At 41.0% G+C, this 24,728-nt stretch overlaps 1 protein-coding gene across 2 annotated transcripts in view; it reads left to right on the top strand.

Annotated features, from left to right (window-relative positions):
• Positions 1-23,792, top strand: part of PHRF1 (PHD and ring finger domains 1) — a 32,859-nt gene extending 9,067 nt beyond the window's left edge. The window contains exons 5-18 of one of the 2 annotated variants that reach the window (XM_050898075.1): positions 392-475; positions 1,473-1,594; positions 5,600-5,697; positions 6,205-6,377; positions 10,291-10,420; positions 10,783-10,922; positions 11,752-11,936; positions 12,747-12,866; positions 14,872-15,026; positions 15,883-18,675; positions 19,390-19,466; positions 20,084-20,344; positions 21,471-21,599; positions 22,812-23,792. In XM_050898075.1, coding sequence (XP_050754032.1) covers positions 392-475; positions 1,473-1,594; positions 5,600-5,697; positions 6,205-6,377; positions 10,291-10,420; positions 10,783-10,922; positions 11,752-11,936; positions 12,747-12,866; positions 14,872-15,026; positions 15,883-18,675; positions 19,390-19,466; positions 20,084-20,344; positions 21,471-21,599; positions 22,812-22,946 — 4,602 coding nt within the window. In that variant the 3' untranslated portion in view covers positions 22,947-23,792. Of the gene's footprint in view, positions 1-391; positions 476-1,472; positions 1,595-5,599; positions 5,698-6,204; positions 6,378-10,290; positions 10,421-10,782; positions 10,923-11,751; positions 11,937-12,746; positions 12,867-14,871; positions 15,027-15,882; positions 18,676-19,389; positions 19,542-20,083; positions 20,345-21,470; positions 21,600-22,811 lie in introns of both variants that reach the window. The other variant, XM_050898074.1, reaches the window with a different exon arrangement.
• Positions 23,793-24,728: the final 936 nt, after the last annotated feature.

The raw sequence follows: 24,728 nt of genomic DNA, 5'->3' as shown, positions 1-24,728 counted from the left end.
AAAAAAAAAAATCACTCTTACTGAATGTTTGTAAGCCATTTCCAGTTGCTCATTCATCCAAAAGAAAGAAAATGCCCTAAAACATGAGCACTATTTCAAGGCAATGTTTGGAAGAACTTTGATGTTGCTTTGGTAATTGAATAATAATTGAATGACTTCAGTATAATAAATGCTTTTCTAAAAATGCATGTTTTCTCTGATACATAGGTTGTTAGTAAACCAGACAAATCAGATTTAAGTACTTAAAATGTCAAGACCAATAGCTGTTAAAATGGTTACTACATTAATTTAATGCTTATTACATTAATAATTGAAGATTTCCTTTTTAAAAATTGAATCAAGAGATGTGCTTAACAACTGTATGGGGAAATTTTTTTTTTTTTATTTCTAGAATGCAAACTCCTGTCCAGTGGATCGAATCCTCTTTAAGTACATTAGCATTCGGGCACGTTTTGGTGGTAAAATCTTAAAAAAGGTAAGCTTTCTACTATAGCAAACAACAAGGCCAATTGCCACAAAGTAGCTATTCAAAGGTTTACACTTCTAGCATGTTCATCTGATATTTGGTATGTGGATGAATTATTTCTTTCCTATTTTGAGATTGTCTTTTAAGGAACTGTTACAGTTTCTCTTGCTCCTTAACCACTTTCCTGCAGCATTGTGGGTGGATTGAAGTGTGGTATCATTTCTGATGGCAAAAAGGGTAGTTTTCGTAACCTTCATGCCTCTTTTGCATAATGGCCATTTGACTCTAAGCTGTTCTGCCCTGATAAGCCTGTCCACATGGGAAAAATGCCCCACGTACTGCAAGTGCTGTTATAATACGAATAAGAATAATCTAGGTTATACATGGTCTCTTCCTTATGTCTTGCTACCAGCTATACTGTGTTAGCAGTTGGGTTTGTAAGGGGAGAGAGACACAAGGTGATAGTAGAGCTCCTAAAGGCACAGGTTGACTGTGCTAATAGTCTCTCACAAAAGAATATTAAAGAGCTGTCATTGCTCTTTATTAATGTCAGAAACATGTGGGGGGGACATTTAGGAGTTTGATGCTCTGTTTTCATAAACTGATGGTTTATTATTAAGTGTTTGCATTTTAACAGAAGTGTAAATTAACGTTTAAAACATATGTTTTGGGGGGAAAAAGCTAAGCTTGCTCTCTTCTTTTGTCTTGTTTTGGGGGATTTTTTGTTTGTTTGACTACTTCTGATCTTATTTAGGAATTTTGGTTTCACCTGTTCTTAAAATACAGTTTTCTATAGTTGTTGGTATCTGACAGTAAACAAGTTCAGTAGATGTTTTCAAGCATTTGATCATGTCCTAGATGTGTTGAATGAACTAAATGAAGGTTCTGGTATGTAACAGCCATTTTGGTTCATTCACTTCTAGATTTTGCTGCAGGTACTGTTAATGTGACAATGGATTTTAAAAAGTGCCACGTTCTGCATAAAATGTGAATCCCTCTTATTTAGATTCCTGTTGAGAACACAAAAACTCAGGGTAATGATGGAGAGGATGATCCAACCTTCTGTGAGGTGTGTGGCAGAAGTGACCGTGAGGATCGCCTGCTGCTGTGTGATGGCTGTGATGCAGGGTAAGAAAGGTTGAAATGAATGTAGCACCTGCATGATTGCAGATAGTACTGCAGGGCTGGCCAGTGTTTGGTTCACAGGCACTATCTGGTCTGTAGGCTGCCCCTTGCTGCTCTCTTCATGCTCATCGTGTGGCCAGACTTGTATCCGTGTGCTTATAGTGCAGACATCCCCATGATGTGATGAATCCTTTTCTGGTCATGTAGCAGCATATGTGTGCAGAGTCCTGCACACATCAGTGCTGCAGACCACCAAAACAGGTGACCATGCCTTCAAGTGATGAAGATGTTTGTGCTCATCCATGCAACATCTGGGTGCATGGAGGGTAAAAAATACATATGCTTTATGTCTCCTTGAGAGGGTGCATGACTTGTCCCAGCTGACTGGGCATTAGTGCTGTGCAGAAGTGCTTAAGATTCACAGTTTTGTGAAATTTTGAGGTCTTTTCTTTATAGCCACAGCTATTAAATGATTCCCTTACTCTTGCTTACTTCTGTCTCTGCCTAACATTTTTTTCCCCTCCTTGATTAATAAAATAAGTGTTTAAGTAGAGGCATCAAGATACTTGAGCACAACTTTGGGCCTACAGTCTTCTGCTAGAATTTAAAGCTCTTACACTGTTTAATCAGTCTTGCAGCGTTGTCAGTTTGATGTCAAAAGTTACCCATTGAACAAAGAGAGATACTTACTTGCAATGAGTATGTAAAATAATCTTTCGAAAATGACTTCTAACAAGCTAACTAGACATCTGGTAAATCTAGTTTTGTCTTTGTGTTCTGTAGTGTCCATATACAATGATTCACCTTCTGGAGAAGAGACAAAATCAGGAATGCTAAATATTGTTAAGCATGTCATCAGAACACTGAGTTTAAAATACTTAACCAAAACCGGTGTTTCATAGGTCTTACCTGAAGTCACGTCTTTCAGTTCTTTCTGAACTTTCATAAGCCTTATCTGAACTCAGGGTATTGCTTCAGATTTTCTTTTGTGGTCTCTCAATAGTTCCTCTGATTTTTAGTTCCCCCCCCCCCCTCCCCAAGTCTGATACAGTTTTTGATTTTTATCTGATTTTCCTAAAATAAGTTCTTTATAAATGCTTGAATTCTAGAGTTAGCAATTCTGGAAGCACTTCCTGAAGAAAGAACTTGCAGTCTTTGCTAGCTCTCCATGGCTGAGATTAACTCTAGAAAAATGTAGAACAGCTTGCTTCAAATCCTAGTTTTATTCCTCTACATTCTCTGTCTGAGCTGACACTGGAGTGAAAATTTCATCAGTTATTTTTGCCAACAATTCTGAAGCCAACGGAGTCATCCTGTCTTTCCATTGCTTTTAGCTAGACGTGGCTTTCCACAATGTTTAAACTGTGTGGTATAATGCTATTATCTTATGAATTTAAGTTACTGTTTAAGTAATCAAATCTTTTTCCATTGAAACCATTTTCAGGTAAGACTTGTTGGAATGCAACAACCTAACTTTCTGAACTGTGTAACAGTAGCATTAAGATTGGTATGAATACAAAAGTGCACATCTAGACACTTGGACAAACAGTAGAAAAAGGGTTAATTGCATTAATGGTGTGACACATTAATGTGTGACTTCATTCAGGTTATCAGGTAGCAAGAAGAGAGTAACACTGATATAGAGATAGGTGTCAAGAAGATGAAGAACAGGGCTACATCCATGACCAAAATTCCTTCATTTCATAGATCTCATTTTTCTTATTGTTTGTGAGGACTGAGACAAAATAATGAGGCAGAAGGTCCCCCAAAGCATCCATTCATTCCCTAAAGGTACAAGAAAGAAGTCTGAAATCAGTTCTTCACTGCCAGACATGGAGCCCCAGAGATGTGTTGAGGGCTTGATGGCCAGTGTCTCTTGCCCTCTGTGTTGCACACAATCCTGGCCAGACCGCTTGGGCACACAGAGTCTTTGTGCTTGTGGGTGGGTGCAAGAGCGCAAGTAAATGAACCTGAGAGAATAAGTGTGAGTAAAATCAATTTACTTCGAGTTTTTTTGTAAAACAAGTATCACCTTATCCTTCTATAAGATCTGGCATTGAGTTTTGTTATGATAATTTTCTGTGTGATGAGGTTCTTTCCCTATCCAGGGGACTCTAGATAGCTGTTGCAATAGGTTCTCCAGTGTCCAAAGTTTTAGGGCTGAAAGTCTTTGCTTGTCAAGTGGATCATAACGTGACTTCAGAACTCCCAGAGATAATTTGAGAAGTATGTAATGAAGTTCTTGCTACAAGTATTTTTGTTATGACTTTGGCCTGAACCTAACAATATTACTTGTCAGAATACTACTTTGGGGAAATGATCTCATTCCTGATAGCTGGCAGTTGGAGAACGAACTCTCCTTTCCCAGAGAAGGAAAATACTTTGCTACTCTAATTTTAAAGTAGTGATTTATTGCAAAGATCATTTTTCAACTTCATCTTCTTAAGTCTCTGAAAGAGTGTAAAATCTCATCTGCTAAGGTGTACTCTTTCATGCAAGAAGAACATGATATTCCATTTTGTATTAACAATTAATATGTTTTAGTATAAACATAATATTAGCGGTTTTGACAGTTCAGCTGCAAATTGAGTTTATCACAACGTGGTTGGGAACAGGTTTGAAAGACACAATCTGAAGTTGGGGTGATGGGTGGAAGGTAGATTAATAGCTGTAGTCTTTCTGTGGGTTTTTTTGTACTGCTATAAAATGGGATTAGAGTGTCAGATAGATGTTCCTTCCCTTTCCTTACTCTGTGGCCAGGCACTGAGATGTGTTATCAGGCAGTGAATTTTGGCATGGGAAGGTGAAACAGAGAGCTTCACTCTTTTTCCTTTACTTATTTCAGATTTAAACACTGAACTACATCAGAAATAACAGTAAGGTTTCCCTTTTTAGAAAAAGAACAAAGTTGGTCATAGAAATGTTGCTGATTTGAAGCTGAAACGCTTACTTGAAGGCTGTGGTCTCCCATGTTCCTTGCCTAGGGAACTTGGTCTAAGCACTTGGTTTTCATGGGAAGCATCTCATTTACTTGGGAAATCTGTTTTAATTCTTTTTAGCAGTGTAACTTGAACGTGAGTTGCTTCAAAAATTCTGTGCTACTAACACATGTTGCTTTGGCTGGATTTTAATTGCTGAAAATGTAGTTGAACAAATTGCAGAACCCAAGTTGGGTAATGTTGAAAGGCTTTCCTGGGTAGCTTCTCTGTAAGTGGTTGGTGAGACTTGTGCGGTCTAGCTGCTCAGGCTGTTGGGTAGAGAACATTTCAAAACGCCTACCTAAGGGAGCATCATGCTCTCTTCTTTCCCTTTGAGATTTGATAAGGACGAGCACAGTTCTCAGGCAGGTGGTGTCTGGAAGTCAGTGTGGTTAGTCTCCATTCCTGCAAGCAGCTGTATGAAGCCAGTGACTGACCAATGCTCTGCAACCTAGTTTGTGCAGTTACGCAGAAATCCTTATCACCAGTTGTCTTAATCATGCCAGGTATATGTGGGATGCAATGCATTTATTCAATGTAGCAAGGCGTTGCAGTTGAACTGTGTCTAGTCATGCAAAATAAAATGTTCGTAACTACCAGTAACATTAATACTATGTTGGTTTGCAGGAAACTGATGTTGTTTCCTGATTGCCTGTCTCCCCAGCACCTCAATACTTCTCTCCTTTCTCTTTGCCACCATCAGTTTTGGCTCTGCACATTTCTTGCAGCTTGGGTTCAAATGGCAAGCGATACACCACACAGTGAGGGAAAAATGCTCACTTTTCTGAGCTTTTTTGAGCCTAAAGTGATCAAAATACCACCTAGAATTGAAGACCCTTATATAACTATCAGGTAGCATCGTTTCTCTGGAGATTGGTAGAAGCAGATGTGTAGACCGTAGTTTCAAGCTTAAGAAAATGTGTCCGCCTTATGTAGCGTGTGGACAGAAGTAAAAGGCGCTCTTCCCTTGGTAAGCAGCATTGTTTGATTTTTTTTTTTTTTATTTCACTTTTTTTTTTCTTTTCTCAAGGTATCACATGGAATGCCTTAATCCACCTCTGAGTGAAGTCCCTGTAGATGAATGGTTCTGTCCAGCCTGTGCCCCAATGGGTGTCAGTGCTGCTGCAGGTAAGGGTTTTGTGGTATCCAGTCAAAGTAAATATTTTTCTCCTGACTTAGATGACATGAAGCATGTGCTGTTTTGAAGAGATGTTTAATAGGCATTCTCTCTGGAACCTAAAGAGCTGACTTGAACTCTTGACTGACAAGAGGATCTTGTTTATTAAGATTTTCACCTGCAGTTAAAACCTGTGGAGCTGCTTCTTATAAGCCTTCTTTAATCTTCCTGAGGCAAGCCCAGCACCTTAGTGCAACTGCATTGTGTTACATTGGAAAGAATTTATTAGTATCCTGACCTCAGATTGCCAAGGTAGCAGCAGTTTCTGTTACCTAGAAAATTGTCTTTCTGTGTAACAGTCTGAAGCAGTGGTGTCTCTGCTCATTTCCTTTTGAGAGGATAATGTCTGCCTTTGGAGGTGATTGGTTTAAGAAAGGGAATACTGATTTTTTTGTCCATAATTCTTGAAATGCTTTCACCGTAGAAAGACAAGTGACCTGGGCATCTTTTCTTTCAAGATACAGATCATGTCAGTGAAGAAGAGGTTGCTGCCCTCATGGCTGATGTTATTCCTACCACCAGTAGGCTACGCCCTCACATCCGAACCCGAGCTATAGCCAGAACTCGGCAGAGCGAACGAGTTAGGGCAACAGTGAACAGAAACCGGATAACAACAGCACAACAAATTCAGGTATTTAGGAGTATTTGCTAATGAGCCTCTGGAAGAACCTTGTGGAAGACTTGAAATAAGTCCCCCCTTAAGCTGCTCAGCTGTCTGTGTTGAGTGTCCATGGTCATGGACACACGTTAACCAGCACATGGTTAGTAGTTATGGAGTTCTTTTAAATTGAGATGTAGAACATGTGCAATTTGAGTGCAGCACGTGACCAAGACTCTCCATTTTGAAATCTGCGGTAGCTTCCTCTCTAATCTGCATTTTTATCACCTCAGCTGTAAGCAAAATTGTATTTTTATTCCCAATGGCTGTTAATGCACGGTTTGTGCACCACTTCTGTTTCTTTAGCGTGCTTTTTTGCAGAGACAGGGCATGTTTGACATTTGTGTATTTACTTGTTTGTCATCCTACCCCCTTTCCATAGCAGTAGAACCTGTTGGCCACCTTCAGCCAAACTGAAGAGAAAAATTCAGTATTTTTAAGGTTTCTGTGTTTGTGAAAATCAGCCTCTTATTGAAGAGAAAAAACCCAGATGCTAGTGTCCTCAGTGATGTGGCAGTGTGAGTTCAACCACATTAACAGGTACCAGAGAATCCATGCAAGAAAGTATCCCAAATACCCAAGGTCCCTCAAATCCTTTGCTCATTGAACTGTTTACTGCAAATGACTGCAGCTGAGATGTTTCTGGATGTTTCTGTTGGCTGGGATAATTACGGTGCTTTAGGTAACAATTAGTATGCTGCAAACTGAGAACTTTCAAACTTGGGGATCTCCTGCCTGCTTTGCCCTCTGGCTTTAGCCAAAGCACTCTACCTGTCACTTGCATAAATATAAAAAGCCTTAAATTGCACAGGAGCATATGGTGACTTAGTGTGGAAGCAGAGCCTGTAAATAACCTCCATGGGGCTAGTGATATGTTAATTGGTTCTTCAGTAATGCTGCTGTTGAATTTGGTAGAAACGTGTAAAATTCTACAACTTTTGAAAGGAAGAGGAGGATCTGACTTGACATAAGCAAAATTGTTTTTCCCCTGGGGATGGTCAACCATGGGAATAGGTTGCTTGGACAGTTTTTGAAATCTTTATCTTTGGTGATTTTCAGCACCCACCTGAAGAAAGGCCTAACCAACCTGGTTTGAATTCAATGTTGACCAGTGAACAGAAAGGTCAGACCCTTCTGAGGGACACCCCGAGATCCTGTCCAACCTGAATTACTATGTGATTCTGTGAAAATCTGACAATAACATGCCATTTTGGTTTTGATTGTCAGTTTTTTTCCAAAGATAGGAAAATATAGAAAAGAGGGAGAAAGGAAGAGTGGATAAAACTAAGTATTTCTTCAAGTTGGTCAGTTGGCTGTGGATTTCAGGTTGGGTCTGCTATAAATACACTCCTTGGAGTGTGAAGTGCAGACTGGGAAAAGACTGAGTTGGAGGTAGGAGGTCTGGCAGATTAAGCTTTTTCCCTTGTAATCCAGTTGTAAAGGTCAAATGAGAAAGAAAAAGGAAATGCACTTGAGATTGTGAAGTGCCTCAACTTCATGAGCTACACTTCTATATTCTGTAACTTCAGGCAGAAGAAATAAAGGTAAATAAAGACAGGCTTAAGGGAAGCAAAACAAAATGCCAGAATCTGGGGGGAAAAGTGGAGGTTTTCCATTATCTTACCTTCCTGCTGGTTGGGAAGAACAGTCTACTGTTAATTAGCTCTCCAGAGTTTACCTGTTAAATTTCTCATCAAAATCTTTATAAGTGGGAGGAGAGAAATTTCTAGCAAATCCCAAATGATCTGAATTACAGCAGTAAGTACAGTTTGAAATAGGTGCCATGAATGAAGATCTAGCTTGCCTTAAGTTTTTATCGTGTTTTTTCCCCTTGATTTAAGGACTTCCCAGAGCGCTTTAGCAGTCCTTAAATTAAGATGACCTCCACCATGGAGGACATAATGATTTGGCTGCCAAGCCCCCTGTCTCCAAACCCAGGCCTTTTAATTTCAACTTTAGAAGAATTAATAAAATACAAAAACTGGATGAATGATTTGATGCATTGTTGTTAAGCAATTACATCTGAGTTGTCAGGGCTATATATTGAAAAAAAGAAGAGTATTGTTTGAGGTGAAAGGCTGTGGAAGGTAACTGCTAGTGCTTTTCTTTCTATCCCTACCTGTTGTTTTAGAAATAGTATGTAGCTGTCTCCTGCAGATGAGAGAGGTGATGCCTGGGGACTTTACCATTGCATAGTAGTGTAAGCCTGGGAGCCCAGTACTTCCCATTCAAGAAGCCGTTCCTAGCTCCACTTCTCAATTTGTGGAGATTATTACAAACTATACCTAGAAAGGCACTATTACTTATTCCCTTTGTCTCTGAATAAAAGTGCATCTTATTCTAGCTCGTACCTTGAGTTGGCTGAAGCTTAATTCCACTGATTAAGGAGTGTGTAAGCTGTTGTCCTCAAAGCGTAGAGAGATGCTGATTTCAGATCCTTGGAAAGCTTTAGTATTCACAGAGGCAGTTGGTTTTGTAATTCATCTGTTGTTCTGTAGGTGCCTAAACTAGTGGTGGTTGACTAGATGCACTATTTTAAGTCCTTCTAGAAAAATAAATGTTTAGGCTAAGGTTCAGGGCTTTCCTTACTCCATCCTGTTCTCCTCCAAATCAGAGAACCTTATGTAGTGTTTATTGGCACCCATGATACTTAAAACAATGGCGTTCTAATAAAAATAGCTCAGTAAAATAGTTTGGAGTATGCATTAGTGACACTAACAGAGAAGCCTCGCGAAATTACTTCCATAGTAAGATGAATTGAAGCATATATTTCTGTTCGTGTATTCTATTTTCAGACATTTTGCAGTTTGAAGCTTCTTTGCCACTGCAAGGTGCTCTAAAGCCATTCTCTTCTAGTGTTTGTGCCACATATACCTTTTGTAAATGTACAAGGATCTGATGCATATGCTCTGGTAGAAAGTAAGCACAGTGAATAATCTGTAACATCAGAAGCATCTTTGCATCTGCTATGCTCATATGAAGCTTTATCAATTCTTGATGCATTGTAGTTGCTTGAAGAAAGGAGAGGGAGTAGGGAAGATGTCCCTGCCCATGGCAGGGGGATTGGACTAGATGATCTTTAAAGGTCCTTTCCAACCCAAACCATTCCATGACTATGACATTTTAGGAATATGGTTGGTGTGGGCAGGGCCAACTTAACATAGCTGTTGAGAGAAACCTTCTCTTAACATCTTTCCAACCGAAGGAAGGAACAAACCTGTGCTATGTTTGCCCAGCAAGGAGGCTTTGAGTTCACATTCTGAGGTTGGTGGTTCAGAATCCATACGCTTTAAATGTGGTTGACCCTTGAGTGTAGAGAGGAAGAGGAATTTGAACCTTGTAGGAGCAGCCTCTGCTTATCGCAATGAAGTGATCCTCTGGAGGGGGACTCACACCTGCCATTTCAGTGAGTTCCCTGAGGTATGTGTTTGAAATGCTGCCTCTAGACATGTTTCACAGCATTAGGTAGATCTGACCTAAAGAATGAGGAGTTTAAGACAGGGGACCTGTGCTGCATTGGCTTTTCAGTCTCTGCTCATCACACTTTGCTGCATGATGAGCCAGAGGTCAGTTAGGTGGATTTGGGAAAGTTCTTAAGTGAACTTTTTCATTGAGGAAATGTCAATCTCAGGGATTGTTCTCACTTAAAGCGTCAGAGTTAGGCTAGCCATGACTTGTAATACTGAGGGAGGCTGAAGAGCAAGGTCATGTTCTCCTTAATATGACAGTCAATAAGTGAGAAAGGTGACAATTGCTTAACTGGCAGCCTGGGGACATGAGTCTTCTCATTCGAATCTCAAATCCATTTTTCATCAAATGCTTTTATAACTAACTTGTTGCTGACCTTTAGATACCTGTATCGTGTAACTTCTAATCCCCCACGCAGCACGTGCCAAGGTACCTCATGTCCTCTCTTCTGGATGAAACAATTGAGGCAGTTGTAGCAGGCCTAAACACAGCCATCTACCAGCGTCCTCTTACACCGCGGGCTCCTACTAGGCAGAAAAGAAAAACAGGTAAGGGCATCGGACACCTTCTGTGGTTCCCATCTGCAAGAATAAAAGCTTTGGGAAGATAAGCCTGAATCATACAAAATACTCTAGACCAGCTGTATGCTGCTACACATGCAGCTACAGAAGCATACCACATGCATTTTCTTCTTTCCCCATACCACCTCTAACGAGGAGTGTCTTGAAGGTTGCTTTTAAATAAATCCTAATGATTTCACTTTTTCTGCTCTGCTGTTTTATACTGTTGTAGCACACTGTAGGTCTCTTTGAGCTGCTTTGTGTGCCATGGGGGAATGAAAAGGGGAGTACAGGGTAAAATGCAGTGCCAGCACTTTAGCCAGATGCTTGGTTGTCTTCTGTCCCATCAGGTAGGAGGAAGAAAGTAGGAGGCAAAAAAAGAACTCAGACAAAATCTTCTGCTGGGAAGAAGAGTTCAGGGACACAGCTGAAGAGACGCAAGCGTCTGATAAAGAAGAGAAGGGGCAAAAAGATGAGAGTAAGATCACATGTGAGTTTCTGCCAGTGTTAGTATCTGCCATTTTTCAGCCATCTGTAAGAGCACTATAACATGGGATTCCATGGAAAAAATACTGTCTTATAATGATAGTAGATAACACTTTTCTGGTGGGAGTATGTGCAGGATGTGTCCAGTATACTCCAGAAAGATGCTGTACGTGGAAACGAATTGTAGCTTCCAGGCAGGCCTGCTGGGTTTGCTGCCAAATCCTTTTACCTGAACTGCAGGGATCACACTGTAAAGCATGTCCTGCAGGCTTTGTGTTATGCCTTGCCATTCAGCTGTAGCATTTACTTGGTACTGATGCAAGCTCATTTAAAATTGCCACCACCTATTCTTTTTAATAGGCTATGGATGTTTGTGTCTGTGTTGTTGCAAACCCAGTTAATCAGCCATAAGGGCTCTCAAAATCCCTTTCAATTGTGGACAGTGTTCTCACATGAACTTTACTGAATACTCTGCACCAGCTTGACTTTTGTCCTCAGCTACCTTAACTAGAGTTTACATCCTACAGCCAGAACTGTCCCTCCAGCCTTTAATAAGGAATTGACAATTTTGAATGACATTATTAAGATTTTTAGAAACTTATCTGGTCACTTAAATCTGATATGTGCAGTCTCTGTATGAAGTGACGTGCAGGCCATAGTTAGAAGTTTAAAAAATGCTTTAAAACAACTATAGACAGTAAATGCACACCACTTCTGCTACCAACAGTAGTAACCTGATGACTGTACTTAACCTAAGTGAAGAATTTGGGGCTTTAAATCAGGGTACGTACCTGCCCTAACATACAAATAACCCAATCTCTTTCTCTGTGCAGATGAAAAATGAGGTTACTACTCGCTCCCGTATTGCAAGAGCTCTTGGTCTTAAACCTGTGCGTGGGGCCTCGCTTCCTTCCATGTACAAACCAGCGGAGCCCTCACTTGGTCTGATGAGAGCAGATATCGGTGCAGCTTCTCTGTCTGTGTTTGGAGATCCATATGAGTTGGATCCTTATGAAAGGTAAGATATCTCTGGATTATGATCAGGGACCTGATAATTTCACAAGTGTCAAGTTGTTTGTGCATGTGACTTTTTGCAGAGTGTAGATCTCGCATCTGAAGACAGCTTTGGATACACAGCTCATAATAACGCGTTGGCCTGTTCTTTCCTTCTTGGCTGAGTTGCTGAGCTCTTAAAGAATCAGCCTTCTTTAAAGACATTTGTTGAAATAATAAGCCTCGTGAAAACCTTTGATAAGATATATGGGGTTATTCAAAGGCTAGAATCTGAGTCGGATCCTAATCAGTCATTTTCTATTTATTTATTTAAAGTGAAGATAGCTAGCGTATTTGGAATGCAATAAACAGTGACTTCACATATAATTAAATGGACCTGTGAAATCTTCTATGTTTCTCCTTTTCCCATCTTCACTTTCCAGACACTTTAAATTCAGGAGGAGTCTTACTATGCCATAGTTTGTGTCACTCTTAGGTTTTGGATTTTGGGGAGGGGGCATCTGAAATTATTGTTGGTGAAATTTAATTTTCCACTGAGTAAGCCTTTTTGATCCTTTCATAAAAGGAAATTACCCATTTAATATTTTAAAAATAAAAATCTACATTTGAATCTCTGGTGGCTGAGTTATGCTGTTCTATTTATGTAGCCACAGAAAATAAGTATATTGCACAAATCTTTTTTTAATGTATCACAATAAAACAAATGATGCTCTCTAACCATATCAGTCCTAGCAGTATTATCTACTTCATCTACTTGACATGAAAAACATTCAGACAATTTCAGGGTTTGTGTGTGTGTGTGTTTTACCCACAGTAACGAAGAGGTTCCAGCAAATCCAGATTCACCAGTGAGTGCCAAAAGGAGAGTTCTCTCCCAGTCAGCACTGAGGTCGCACCGTCCTGTAGCTAGACCTATTTCTGTGGGACTTCCCCGGTAAAAATCCATCAAGTTATTTATTTTATTTTTCTAATTGTCTAATGACCCTAACAAAAGAGCAAACTGGGTGATCATCCTGGTTTAACTCTTTTCTTACCCTGAGTATTTTGAAAGAGTGTGTGTGCACACATGCCTGCATGTGTGGAGATAAATAACCACAGCATTCTATGCAAGAATCCTTTCTTTATGTTGAAGGACACACACTTATTCTTTCATAATAGCGCTAACTATTGCACTGAAATTTCAGATTGGTATTTCCACCCTAATCTGGCTCTTCTTGCTTTCTGTTTTGGGATTGTTTAGTAACCCCATTAATATGTTTTAAATCCCAGTCTCATTAACCTTTAAAAAACCGCTTGCTTATTTGAGAGGGCTGGGGAGTCTAATTGCACATCCAGAGGAGGAGATGAAGGATGTACCCACCTCACCCAATTCCTCTGCCATCTGTTGGAGCTCAGAAAATTGAAAGAAAACTCTTTGTTTGATCCTGCAATTTAACAGTTGCTTTGCTGTCTGACAGATGTCTGTGTGTGTGCAAATTGTGTGCCCCTGTACGCACCAGGGCCAGGGAGCATTGTTGGGTGCCTCCCACTGGCAGCCACAGTGGGTTTTCAGGACTGGGGTGTAGGACGCAGTGCAGAGGGGTAGGACACAGGGAACAGGAGCATGATGAGAAGAAAAGGTATGGGGGAAATGACTGAGGCAGGTACCAACCAAGTCACAGAAGACTGCAAGGCTGAGGGAGCTGAAGACTAGGAGAAATGGAGGGAGCTCAGCTTAAATGATTAAAGGTGTGAGAGGTTTACATGGCTGTCCTCTAATGCATCTGACTTACGGCAAAGGTTGGTTTCTCAGGATTAAGATAGTATATTTCTCTGATAACTTGGAATATTTCTCTACCTTTCCCATCCACTCCTGAAGGAAGCCTTTCAGGAAGCTTTCCATGTCCTCCGAGTTATTTGAGTAGCACATTGTTTAGAAGGTAGAACTGTTTAGCTGAAATTCAGCTTTTCTAAAGGCTTGACTTGCCTGGATTACAGCGAGTTTCCTGGTCTGGCCTGGGCGGCCAATTCTTTTAGCCTTTCCATTTTGTCTTTCGGTTGTATGTTATTACAGGTTTTTGGTGTACATTATGTTTGGAAAGCTTGCTTTGTTGTCATACAGAAATGAAATGTAGCTCCCTTAAAGAGCTGGGTCTGTTGGTTCCATTGCAAGTTGGGGTTTTTTGTTTGGTTTTTTTTTAAATCCAAACAAAACAAACCCCAAAATCCCACCAACACAAAAGCAAAGAAAGAAAAACAAAAAAGCCACACCCCAACACCAAAAGCACTCAAAGCTTTTCAGTCTGTATTTCAAGAGCAGAGAACTTATAGTTAAACCATTTTCATAAGATTAATGCATAAAGGGGAGTGTTTGTATTGTCTCGTGTGTGGGAGCATTGCTGTTGTTTTTCAGTGTAATTCTGTGCCATGCTCTTAGCTACCCCACCAGTAGGCACCTATGTGTATTCTGACTGGTGCTAAACACTGGTTCAAGCTGCATCAATTTTTTTGTATAGCAGCGTAGGCCTGAGGAATACATTTGTGATTGTGGTTTGGTGGGGAAAGAGAGGCAGCTGGGATGGAAGTATCTCTGAAGTGCTGAACAATGGTTTACGCTTCAAAAATGCATCTTAAATGTACTGGAAGGTTAATCTTGATACACAACCCAGTGAGCACCACTCTTAAATAAGATGAAACACATTTGCTTACCAAAGGTCTCTGGTATGATTACGTGCTTTCCTATCCTGTAGTGTTCCTGTGGGAAGTCAGTAAAAGCTTCACCTTCTGTTTGTCAGAGGGAGATGGGGGCTGAATGACTCTAGTGAAGCCAAAACTACAAGTGAACTTCCGTGGCTGACCTCTTTTTATGCCCTTGATTTTGGTTTCTTTTTAATGTAATGTGTGTGTATAGAACAAGTGCTGTAAGAGTAAAGGAAATATAACCCCTCTGAAACATGCAGAAGCAGTGTACCTGCCTTGAGTCCTGATCAAGAAGCAGAAGCTGCCCCTGTGCCTGATCTGTTGGGAAGTATCCTATCTGGACAGAGCTTTCTCATGATGAGTAGTTCAGATGTGGTCATCAACAGAGATGGTTCGCTGACGGCAAAGAAGGCAGGTAAGGGTTTGGCACTTCATAGTGCAGTTAGACTCTGTGTTTCATCCACGTCTGCCCTGGTCCTACAGGCTGCATAGCTTCAAACATAGGGATACTCTTATTGAGCATTTGAATATGTGGGATAGATTCAGTAGTTGCCAGCAGTAATCCGTCTAATAACATTCTTACATATGCTCTGAAAGTGTTACTTGTCTCTGTTTTAATTGCAGAGCTGAGATGTTACTGGAGGATTTTGGTTTTAGTAGGTAGTTTTCTTCTTTCAAAAGTACTGCACTGTAGTTTCATGCTTTATTATGAAAAACGGAGGACTGCATAGAGCAGAGATATCTTAGTATCCAACTCTTCTGGCATTTGTCATTGCTGCCATGCCTGTGAACTGTACTTCAATTTGAAGAGCAGTGATGAGGACCTTGGCAAGAAGTTTTTTTGCAAAAGTAGAGCTCTAGAATACATGCTAGCATCTTCAGCTATGTCTTCTCTTGGCATGGTATTATTTGGAAAGAATCTGTTCAAATTGAAACTTAGAGCTTTATTCTTCAAATAAGTACCTATAACATCCTCTGTTATAGTCTTTTTCATCAGTCAGCAACTACAGGATAATAAACACAAATCTGGTGGTATCTATAGAACAGAATAATTTATTTCCTAGACATCAGTGTTTACCTCAAAGATGCAGTTGTCTGGCATTAAACCTTGAGCATCTGACCAAAACAACTATTGGACTTCCTTATTACTGTGTGGTATGTCTGCAAACCAAGGTGGAACTTAAAATAATTAGCTCAGTGCTTCTTTTAATGTTGGGGGGAAATGTCCAGATACGTGCTGAAAAACTTAATTGTTTGCTTGTGTGCCATAGCTCCACTTCATAGAAAATCAGCAAATGACTCAAGAGTGGATGATGGTTCAGGACATGACACCCAACCGAGTACAGTGCACTCAGGGACCACAGCAAGCAGCTCCATTGCTGGACCTTCAGTTTCCTCGGGACTGAGTACTCGCACCAGACCCTGCTCCTCAACCTTGTTTTCATCACCTTCACCCTCACTGAGCAGGATTGAGCCTGCAGCAAACCCTGCACAGACTACATTAGAAAAGCCAACTGTAAAATTGGAATATTCAATGACACCCAGGTCTGTTCAGACTCAGAATATAGCTACTCTGAGCAGGCATGGCTCCAAGTTAGATGAAATGCCCAGATTTAATGGAAACTCTAAAAACTTTGCACCCACTGACTCATCTTCAAAGCCCCTGAGCTGTAACTTGAATTCTGGCTCAAAAGCCGTAACTGTGAGGCAGCCATTAAAACCACCTCCCAAGAGAATTGACATCTTTGAGCTTCCCAGGATACCAAAGATTAAAAAGGAAACCAGCAGCAAGCAGGTGGAGCCAGAACCCGCAGGAAGCCAAAGCTGTGACATCCCCAGCTCCTGTATAACCCAGCTGACTGGCAAAGAGAGCACTAGTCAGCCGGGAAGGGGTAGCAAGGTGGAAAGTCAGAAGTCAAATGCCAAGGAATCTCAGCAACAAACGCGTACAAGTGGGGTGTCTTTTTCTACCAATACAGGCACATATAGCAGTTCATCGCTACTGGGCACTTTGAGGAGCAAAGGTCCAAGCTCTTTCGAGAGTTTTAAAATCAATATTCCTGGAAATGCAGGGCATCCCAGCAGACTGACTAACCCAGGATTTTGTAACACCTTCCGCCCTGTGGACGATGAAGTGCAACAGAAAGAGAGTCCTTCACCTCTTTTCTCAGTTAAGAAAAAGCAGATCAAAAGTGAAATATATGATCCCTTTGAGCCAACAGGATCGGACTCGAGTTCAGCAAGCAGCAGTCCTGAAAGGCTTGGCTCAGGGATCCCGCTAACTAATATTACCAGGACTATTTCCATTGAAAATCCAAAAGTTCAAACATTTCAAACTGCCCGACGTTTCACCCCTTACATGGTAGCAAATATATTTGGAGCTGGGGCTGACTCTGACGTACCGTCTAGTAACACGGAGTCTCATGATGATGTGACAGTAGAAAGCAGGATTGTAGAACAGATCTCTGATACAGAGGAACAAGAAAATATGGATGAGGAAGACTTTCTAAGCAGTCCTTGCACTTCGTCTGCTGTTAAGCAACTTTCTAATGCAGAGTGTTTAAAGGAGGAAAGCAGAGAGGGCCCTAATGTGTTCTTTAATGCTGAAGAATTGATTAGACCTAATATTAATGTGAAACTAGAACCAGATAGTCCCTCAAAGAATGATGGGCAGCAGAAAGTCCAAAAAGTCGAACAAACAGAGAGGCGATCGCGTTCCAGATCCTGTTCGAACTCCAGCTCCCGAAGCAAGAAGAAGATGAAAAGGAAAAAGGCAGTTGTCAAAGAGCATAAGAGATCCCGATCAGGGTCTAGGGATAGAGCACTCTCAAGGGACCGAAGCTCCAGATCTACCTCTTGGTCAGGTGGAGAAGAGCATAGCAAAACACACACATTGAAACCCAAGAGCAGGAGGTCTTCTACTGACCGTTCTAGCAGTCACGAACGATCTAAAAAAAAGAAAATGAAGGATAAAACCAAGGATAAAAAGGCAAAAACTTCTTGGTCTAGGGAGAGAAGGAAATCTAGGTCACGTTCAGGTAGTCCTGGAAGTACTTCTGAGTTTTATGAGAATAGGAAAAAGAAAAGAAGGTCTCGATCAAGATCAAGACGGAGGGAACGTTCCCGATCAAATAGCATTGAGAGGACTAAAAGGCGAAAACACAGGAGAGACAAAAGCTATGAGAGATATGATAAAGATAGTAGCTTGAGGTCAAGGGACAGAAAGAGATCAAGATCCAAGTCTCGGGAGAGGAGAAAGTGGAGGTCTCAGTCTCGGTCTGCATCTCGATCTCGGGAGCACAAAAGCAGCAAATCAAAGGAAAAAAGACCACGATCGAGATCACGTTCCAAAGAAAGAAAACACAGATCAAAAGAGACCTCTCTTCCTCCTCCACCAGAAAAGGATCAAAAGCCTCCAGTTGAAAATGTGTCCAGGTGTCTGGAGCAACCCCATTCCTTCAAACAAGAGCCAAAGGAGGAGCTAGTACTAGAAGAGCTTTCCATAACCTTCCAACCAAATGTCAAACTTGAGGACATACAGGCTGAGACCCCAGTTCAACTGAGAGAGGCCCAAGAAACTATAAAGGTAAAGCCCATCTGTCAGGAAGTGACCAGTGAAACTTCATTCCCTGTGCCAGAGATCACAAACATTTGTGTTCCAATTGGCAATGTGGATTCTTTTGCTGAAACACAATTAATGAGCAGTAGTGATCCAGCAGTGCTTGGTAGCTGTAGCAATACAAACCTTGAGATTACAGTTAAAATAGAAAATACTGCGTTATGTCCATCTCTAATGGAACCACCCCCAAAGAAGGAAGTTATCATTCATGCTCCGACTGAGGCCGCACCAATTCAAAGCTCGTCCAAAAGCAAAATAACAGATTGTGTGAAGGAGGTTAAAGATGAGTGCCTTGTGTCAAATGAGAAAACCGGTAATTTCAGTAAGCCTGAACTGGAGGTGATACCTCAGGGTCCTGCGTTGAAATCAAAAGCACCAGTGAAAAGAGTTACCTGGAATCTTCAAGAGGAGGAAAGCAGCACGTTGTCTGCTGGAAAAGCTCCAAGTAAGTCTCTCTTTTGGAAAACAAACAGCAGTTGAAGCAGGCTGTATAAGGCTTAGGGTTTCGGTGTCTGGCTAAACCTGGTTGTAGTGTAACAGCTCTGTCATCTGAGCTGCGGTGATCCTGTGGTTTCCAATCCTGAGAGTTGGCATTTTGCATTTGTTGAAATCATGAGGTGAGTTGTGTTAATGAATCAGAGAGGACATGCTGTCAGCACAGCTGAGCTGGCCAGCGGCAGCTTGTTTGACTGTGAAGCATGTATTGCAACCCAATCTCTGAACTGGCAGCCCATGTTCCACCCTTTCTGCAATTAACTAAAATGGTTGTTTTGCCTTCAGAGTTTATAAATATTTCGCAGAACCGAGGAGTGTGACAAATCTCTGTAGCTCGCTCCTGTGAGCTCTGCTAAGTCAAAGCTGCTAGAAACAGTTTGGCTTGGGACCCTGTGCTGTGTGTATTGTCAGAGCTGCTTGTGTGGCTCTTGTTGGTTACTCTCATGGAAACCCAGTAAAAAGCAATTGCTCGAGGGGATGATAACTCCTTCTTATCAGAAGCTTTAAAATGTTGATGACTGCTAAACAAAATCCTTTTATAGCTAGATTTGTTGTTAGATCCTTTTTATTTTAATTTTTTTAAATATAATTGGCTTTGAATCTTTGACTCATTAGGTTTATTTTGTTCTTAAATGTTTTCTTTTCCTTCTCTTGGGGAACCTAGGGATGCCGTTTTACAAACTTCAGCGAGCAAAAGAAGGGGCCTGGAAAGCAGAGGACTTGAACCAAACATTAAATCAGGTGCAGTTAAATGAGCCTCCTCCAACCAATTACATGATTCCTGAGCCTATGTTTCCTGATCTAGATTCCTCTCAGGTTGGTTCCTATTCTGGCACCCAAGTGTCATGGAAGGCATCCCACCTCATCTGTGCCCTTGTTGTGCAACACCCTCCTCTCATGGCAGAGTTCGCCTTCCTCTGCGTGTGGTACATTTCATATAGCCCATACACCTCAGCAATCCTCTAATCATTTAATCTCTCAGGTGGTCCTTACAGTTGAAGGAGCACATTTTCTTTTAATTCTGCTCTATACATGCAGCTTCTGTTTTCAGCAGTAACTTGCGGAAAGATGGTGCTGTTTGAGAAGCTGTGAGCTTCTCCCTGATTGTGATCAGGCTGTAAAAATTGGCCTGGTGGCATTGGTCCATGCCATCAGTCTGTGCTGCCACCAGTTGAAAGGTGAGTGGGGCTGGTGCTAGCTCCTGGTGCAGAGACCTAGTTGAGGGCTGGGATGTAGCCTCCCTGATTTAAACTAGTAATTACTTGCCTGTTTGAGTGGATAAAAGGTGCTCTGAAAATCCTGATCTGATGCTCTCTCTTATAAGTACAAGCATTTACAAAATTTTATCTGTTTCACAGGTGTACTGTCAAAATATACCTTTGACGCCACCTCTGCCCTCAAGCCTTCCCCCCTATGCCCCTGTTAGCCAGCCCACGGTTCAGTTTATCATGCAGGGTAGTCTTCCAGCGCTTGGCTGCATGGCAGGACAGAGCCTGACTCCAGAGCCGGGCAGCCTGGCTACTGCATCTGAACCAGGAATCCAAGCTGCTTCTGTTGGAAACGCAGAAGAAAAGATCAAAGCACCCAAACCTCCAGTGGATAAAACGAAAAATGAGGAAGTGAGTGAATGCTATCAAGTAGCAAATGCTTAACATTAATGAGCTGTTTATTTGAACTTTTAAAGTTTGGGGTTTTTTAACTGCCTCTGTACTGTATTTTCCCAGCCCCTGTTGTCACTGGTTTTTTTGGTGACTGACTATGCTAACCCAGGAGTGGCAGGCAATCTTTTCTTTAAATTCTTTTGGGATTTACTCCATTTGATGGTTCCACTTTCTACTGCTTCATTACAATAAGGCAGAGAGGGATTCAAGCATCTAAAATACATTCTTAAAGTTCTGAAACTTTCTTGCGTGAATGTTTGGAAGGGACTTTCCAGAAGCCAGAATGTCCAAATTTCTCTAAACACCTGGTTTTCTCCTTTGCCCTCCAGCTTTGAAATTAATGTCAATTCTCCTAACAGTCCTACAGAGAGGTAGGACTGTATCTTGCTGCTTATCAGCACTGAAAATGCAGAGATAGTGAAATACTTTGGAGATTTTGCAGTGCTAGTCCCTTGCTGCTGAGTTTTGGGTTTGCTGTACAGACCACCTGCTGTAAGCATAGTGGATGTTAATACAAGAACAAAAACTTCTTAGCCGATTATTTTTACTTTCTACCACAAAACAAAACAGTAAGATACTTTTCCCACCAAACCTCCTTATGAGCAGCAGTTTTTATGAACTTGTTTTGATAGAATATGTTCTGATGTCATCTGTAATCCTTAATTTATAGGCAGCTCTGCAATTTTTAGAATGCCTTTAGAGCTACCTGAAGCTTTATATTCGCAGCTATGACTTGCTGCTTTTAGAATCTGATGCCTTTTGATGGATATATGTTTACTTCAGAGCTGTTGGAAGGGAAGGAGGAGACCAAAATTAATAAGTGGACATTGTAGTCACTTGCTTAAAACATATTCTCTAAGACATAGAATAAATGTTACATAAAACAAGGGTTCCTCCTAGCAGGAACTGGTATTTGTTTCAAGACTGCAATTTACAGTAAAGGAAATCACTTTGAGGCTAGCTCTTGCTTGGGTCATTGAAATTGTGAAATGAGTATTTCATTGTTGAAGCGTTTTTAAGAAAAATAGATTCAGAAACCATTCCCAAGATAGCACAAGGTAATGAACTTCTCTTTACTGTGCAGTACATGAAGAAGCTTCACATGCAGGAAAGGGCTGTGGAAGAAGTGAAACTTGCTATTAAACCTTTTTACCAGAAGAGGGAGATTACAAAGGAGGAGTACAAGAACATCCTTCGAAAAGCAGTGCAAAAGGTAAGGTGACAGTGAAATGGAGAGGAGGAGCTGTGCAGATCGTTAAATAAGTGGCAATACTTTGGATTGTGCTTGCCAGCTTCAGCAATTACATGCTGTAACTGAGTAGCAGGTCTTTGGACTCTGACTCATACTCTGCAGTCTTGTGGTAAAGCAGTAGTTGCTTTAAGCAGGACTGAGTGGTGCCATTGATGAGAGCTGTCAGACTGTTCCTTTTAGAAGATCATGTTTTCAGTGGTCCGGAACATTGCTAAGCTTAAGCTGCCTGAGCTGAAATGTTACATGGTACGTGCCTTGGTTGGGAATGGTCAAATCTCTCTCATTAAGAACTTCGGCCATAATTGTCATGCTGTTTCTGATAAAGTGAGAAAATACTTTGTGCATTAATTCCTTGAGCATCTGTGGTGTCCCTGAACTTTGGAAGAGGGCCTTGCAATTTGGCTGATACTGACTTTTGTCTCAAATCTTAGTGCTGACCAGATCGTGGCTAAAAAAGACCTGATCAGCAGGTAAATGTTGTCTTGTGAGAGCAAGTAATGCTCTTGTGGTCAAGGCAGTTAAATGATACCCCGGAGAACTGTATTCTCTCCCTGCTCTGCATTCTTGCTGTCACTGAGAAATTCCATCATAAATCAAAATTCCTGAGATAATGGCTGCAATTTCACATCATCTGTGTGGCCCATATGAACCTCAGGTGTGGTTTGTAGGGGAGCTGAGCAACACCAATTGCTGCTGAAGTCACTGTGAACTTTTCTCTGAACACTGATAAAGTTCTTTGTAGGGTCCGTTCTTTTTCTCTCATATCTCAAAATGGGCTCTCAAAACTGCTAGATTCTTCTAATCGGAGCATCGCTTCCTCAAAATCATCAGAAAAATGGGAAATCAATGTTTCCTTGGTTACCCTGTATTGTGTAAAACTGGCTGGACGGAAAAGCCTGTAGTAAAAATGAATAATTCTGCTTTCAGAGATGCTTCTGCATTCAGTTGGTGCTCAGTAGATAAGCCCTGGGCCATTTCTGAAATGCTTGAAGTAAAGTATTACTCTTATCCTCGTTGACTTTTCTGCTTTATGTATCCTGCTATGAGACTCAAGGCCCTATGCAGGAATCAACTCCCCTGGGAAGCTTAGGGCTTCTGTATTATTTGTCTGTTGCCTGCCTGAACTGCTGTGATACTGTTAATTGACTGAATGCCTTTTCTAATCCCTTGTAGATCTGCCACAGCAAAAGTGGAGAGATCAACCCTATGAAGGTAGCTAATCTGGTGAAGGCATATGTGGAAAAATACAAACATATGAGGAAACATAAGAAATCCGATGGTGAAGATACACGTGAAGTGGAAAACTGAGAGCAAGCCACAGCCAGCATGACTTGGACTGAACTTACTCTGGCTGTGAACACTATGCCAGAGGGAATAATAGATCTACAGTTGCATCTCATTGAAAATAAAGTGCAGAGAAGCAAGATTATAATAGGACTTATCTGCAGAACCTTCTTTTGAATTGTTTCCATATGGGAATGAACTTGGGGTTGGTTTGTTTTTTTTTTTTGATTACCTACAGATGTAGAACTAAATAACAATCAAATGCCTCAGACCAGCAGAGTAATTCGAGGGGAAACACAGAAGAGATTAATGTTTGGGACTCCCGGATTGCTACAGTTTTCAGGGTTACTTTGATCACATTTTTGGGCTGTGCACCTGTCTTGCTAAAAGTTTGAAACTGGACACCACTTTTCATATACAGTATATTGAGAGCTGTATACTGTTTCCCTTGTGTTTATTTATCGAAATATGGATTGTCTTTAGAAACTTCCAATTTAATACTTGAAATGTTGTATTTTTAGCCCGTTCAATGGTGAGCGAAGCTTTACTTGCTCTGTCATTTGGGGATTGCAGAAATGAGCTAACCTTTATAAACTGACTTCAGAAACACTGCTCAAGCTGTGGTGTTTATTTACATTTCATTGGAAGTATCTTGTTAGTGAAAAGTTTAATTTCGGGGTGGGACACGGTGTTGCACTTCTGTAAATAATGCACTGATGGCTGGTTTTGTGTCTGCCTTTCAGGAAAAAACGAAACAAAAAGCAAGCATTGTGAATTTTCAGTAACAAGCTGGAGGGATAAGGTTGAACTGATGTACAAAGCAGAAATGTGACAGAATTTATAAAGTTATTTTGAATGGTTTTAGACCTATAGCAGGTGTCATTTGTTTGTCTTACAGCTGCCTCTTGCCCTGGCTATTCTGTATAAACCTGCACGCTTGGCTCTTGCATAAGGCATACGTTGTTTCTAGAAGAGGATTGGAGTTGGATAAGTGATTGTTCCTCCTCCTCTGTAGGAGGACTGGTTTTCCTATCAAGAAGCAAAGGAGTCCAGCACACATACTGACATCATCTTGCTTTCTTTAAAAGCACTCCTTGTCCGCATGTACTGCAGAGCAACTGATCTTTTAAGTGATCATCTGAAATACAGTAACTTACAAATATATTCAGCACCCTTGAACCTGACAAAAAGCATCATTCCCTATCTAACCGTGTTAGGGAGAAGACATTTAACAGGGAAGCTGAAGAGAAAACCGGTAAGTTACAACTTAAACTGGCTTTCCCTTCAATGGGAACTGAATGTACATTGCCTGTTGGACCAGATGGCAGCAACAAGTCTTACATGAGGGCTTTCCTAACCTCTTAGACTGCACTTGGAAACTGCCCTCTTCAAGGACAGTCTTGCTGCTTGTCTTTAAAGAGAAAACAGTTAGGCTCTCTGGGATGAGTTTTATAAAGCAAATAACTGCAGCTCTTATGTTTTATCCTGGTGAGCGTAGGAAAACTCACAAATAGCAAGACCTTTGATCCCTTGCTGGCCTTCCTAACTTTTCAGTGAACTCTGATTTCAATCGTAAGATTTTTATCTGCATACTGTAATTTTGGCTGTGGTTCCAAGTAGCTGGTTTGGGGACTTTTTTTTTCTTTTTTAAACAAAGCAAACCCATATACCAGTACTGGCTGGACTGGCAAAACGCTTCACTCCCATCATTCACCATCCTACAGAAGTGTTTATGGATGAGCCCTGAGCATTTTGGAGTTGATCTTCCTTGGCTCTGTTTGCTTCCTGTATGAAAGTGCAGCCTGA

The sequence above is a fragment of the Gymnogyps californianus genome, chromosome 5, assembly GCF_018139145.2.
Source record: "Gymnogyps californianus isolate 813 chromosome 5, ASM1813914v2, whole genome shotgun sequence".
NCBI classification, from domain to species: domain Eukaryota; kingdom Metazoa; phylum Chordata; class Aves; order Accipitriformes; family Cathartidae; genus Gymnogyps; species Gymnogyps californianus.
This window is presented reverse-complemented; position numbering and strand designations above follow the sequence as displayed.